The sequence below is a fragment of the Echinops telfairi genome, unplaced genomic scaffold (genome assembly GCF_000313985.2).
Source record: "Echinops telfairi isolate 266 unplaced genomic scaffold, ASM31398v2 ScPeMD7_655;HRSCAF=1070, whole genome shotgun sequence".
Taxonomy (NCBI): Eukaryota; Metazoa; Chordata; class Mammalia; order Afrosoricida; family Tenrecidae; genus Echinops; species Echinops telfairi.
Window position 1 is genome coordinate 3231431 of NW_022104553.1, and position 1121 is coordinate 3232551.

Below are 1121 nucleotides of genomic sequence, written 5' to 3' on the forward strand. Positions count from 1 at the left end.
GCACATTTTACCCATAGGCCTTCATGTTGGCAGTATGGGGTTATCAATGGATTGGAAGTGTGTGGTGGTGGTTGCCTCGCCATGGTGCGTCTTGCATTCCAGCTCAGCGCTCGCCACCTCATTGTCAGGTGCTGCTTAGACTCCATCTTCACTGCAATGTCTTCCATGCACGCAGATAGTGCCACTTAGTGGGAAGTGTTAATTTCTAATAAAGAATGTATTTCTCTTCAGTACTCCAGGTCAGAAGTTGTACTCACCTTCTTTGAAAGATCCCCGCTGGATCAAGTATTAAAAAACGACAACGTGCACAAAATTCAGTCTAGCTTTCAGAGTCCAGTCAAAATATCAGGTAAGACCTACTGTGGCAGTGCAGGAAAGTACTGCCATTGGAGGCTATGTTTCCCAGAAACTTCCCTAGTTTGTTATCTCAGTGGTTGGGCATACCTCTCCTTGGATTCCAGAAAAACAATCCAAGAGAATATGGAATTCGTGGAGTGAAAGACTACAACATCAGATTTCTATCAAAGTCTGTTTTCTGTAGACCAACCTGTGATTTACACTTTCGACTTGTAAAGGTTTTCCTTGGTACACGTAATGGAACCTAAGAAGTAATTTAATGAGACAAACACAGAGACATTTTGAAGGGAACAGTTGGAATCAACAAGCAAAAATCTGGCCTTGAATTTGGTTCTTAGTTTTGAGGCTTGTTGTGGGGTGCCTGCCATCAGGTCAATTCCAACTCTAGCAACTTGAAGTCCAACAGAATGAGACACTGCTTGGTCCTGTACCATCCTCACAATTGTTCTGTTTGGGCGGCTAGGATAAAAGAGGAAGTATAATTTCTTTTTTTAAAATCATTTTATTAGGGGCCCATACAACTCTTACCACCATCCATACATACATCAATTATGTAAAGCACATTTGTACATTCATTGCACTCCTCATTCAAGGAAGTATAATTTCAATAATGCTATGTGAGTAATTGAAACTGGACTGTGGTTGCTTGCACTATCGGGGCAAAGCTTCTTTGGTCAGGAGCAGGAAATGAATCAACGTTGACCGAAGTGACCATATGACCCACAAGCTAGATGACAAGGAAGGGAATTCACTTGGATTGGCAC

The 1121-nt window shown here is 42.1% G+C and overlaps 1 protein-coding gene across 1 annotated transcript in view; it reads left to right on the forward strand.

Annotated features, from left to right (window-relative positions):
- PXDC1 (PX domain containing 1) overlaps positions 1–1121 on the forward strand; it is a 24937-nt gene that overhangs the window by 14306 nt on the left and 9510 nt on the right. The window contains exon 3 of the mRNA XM_004711760.2: positions 232–349. Coding sequence (XP_004711817.1) covers positions 232–349 — 118 coding nt within the window. The remainder of the gene's footprint in view (positions 1–231; positions 350–1121) is intronic.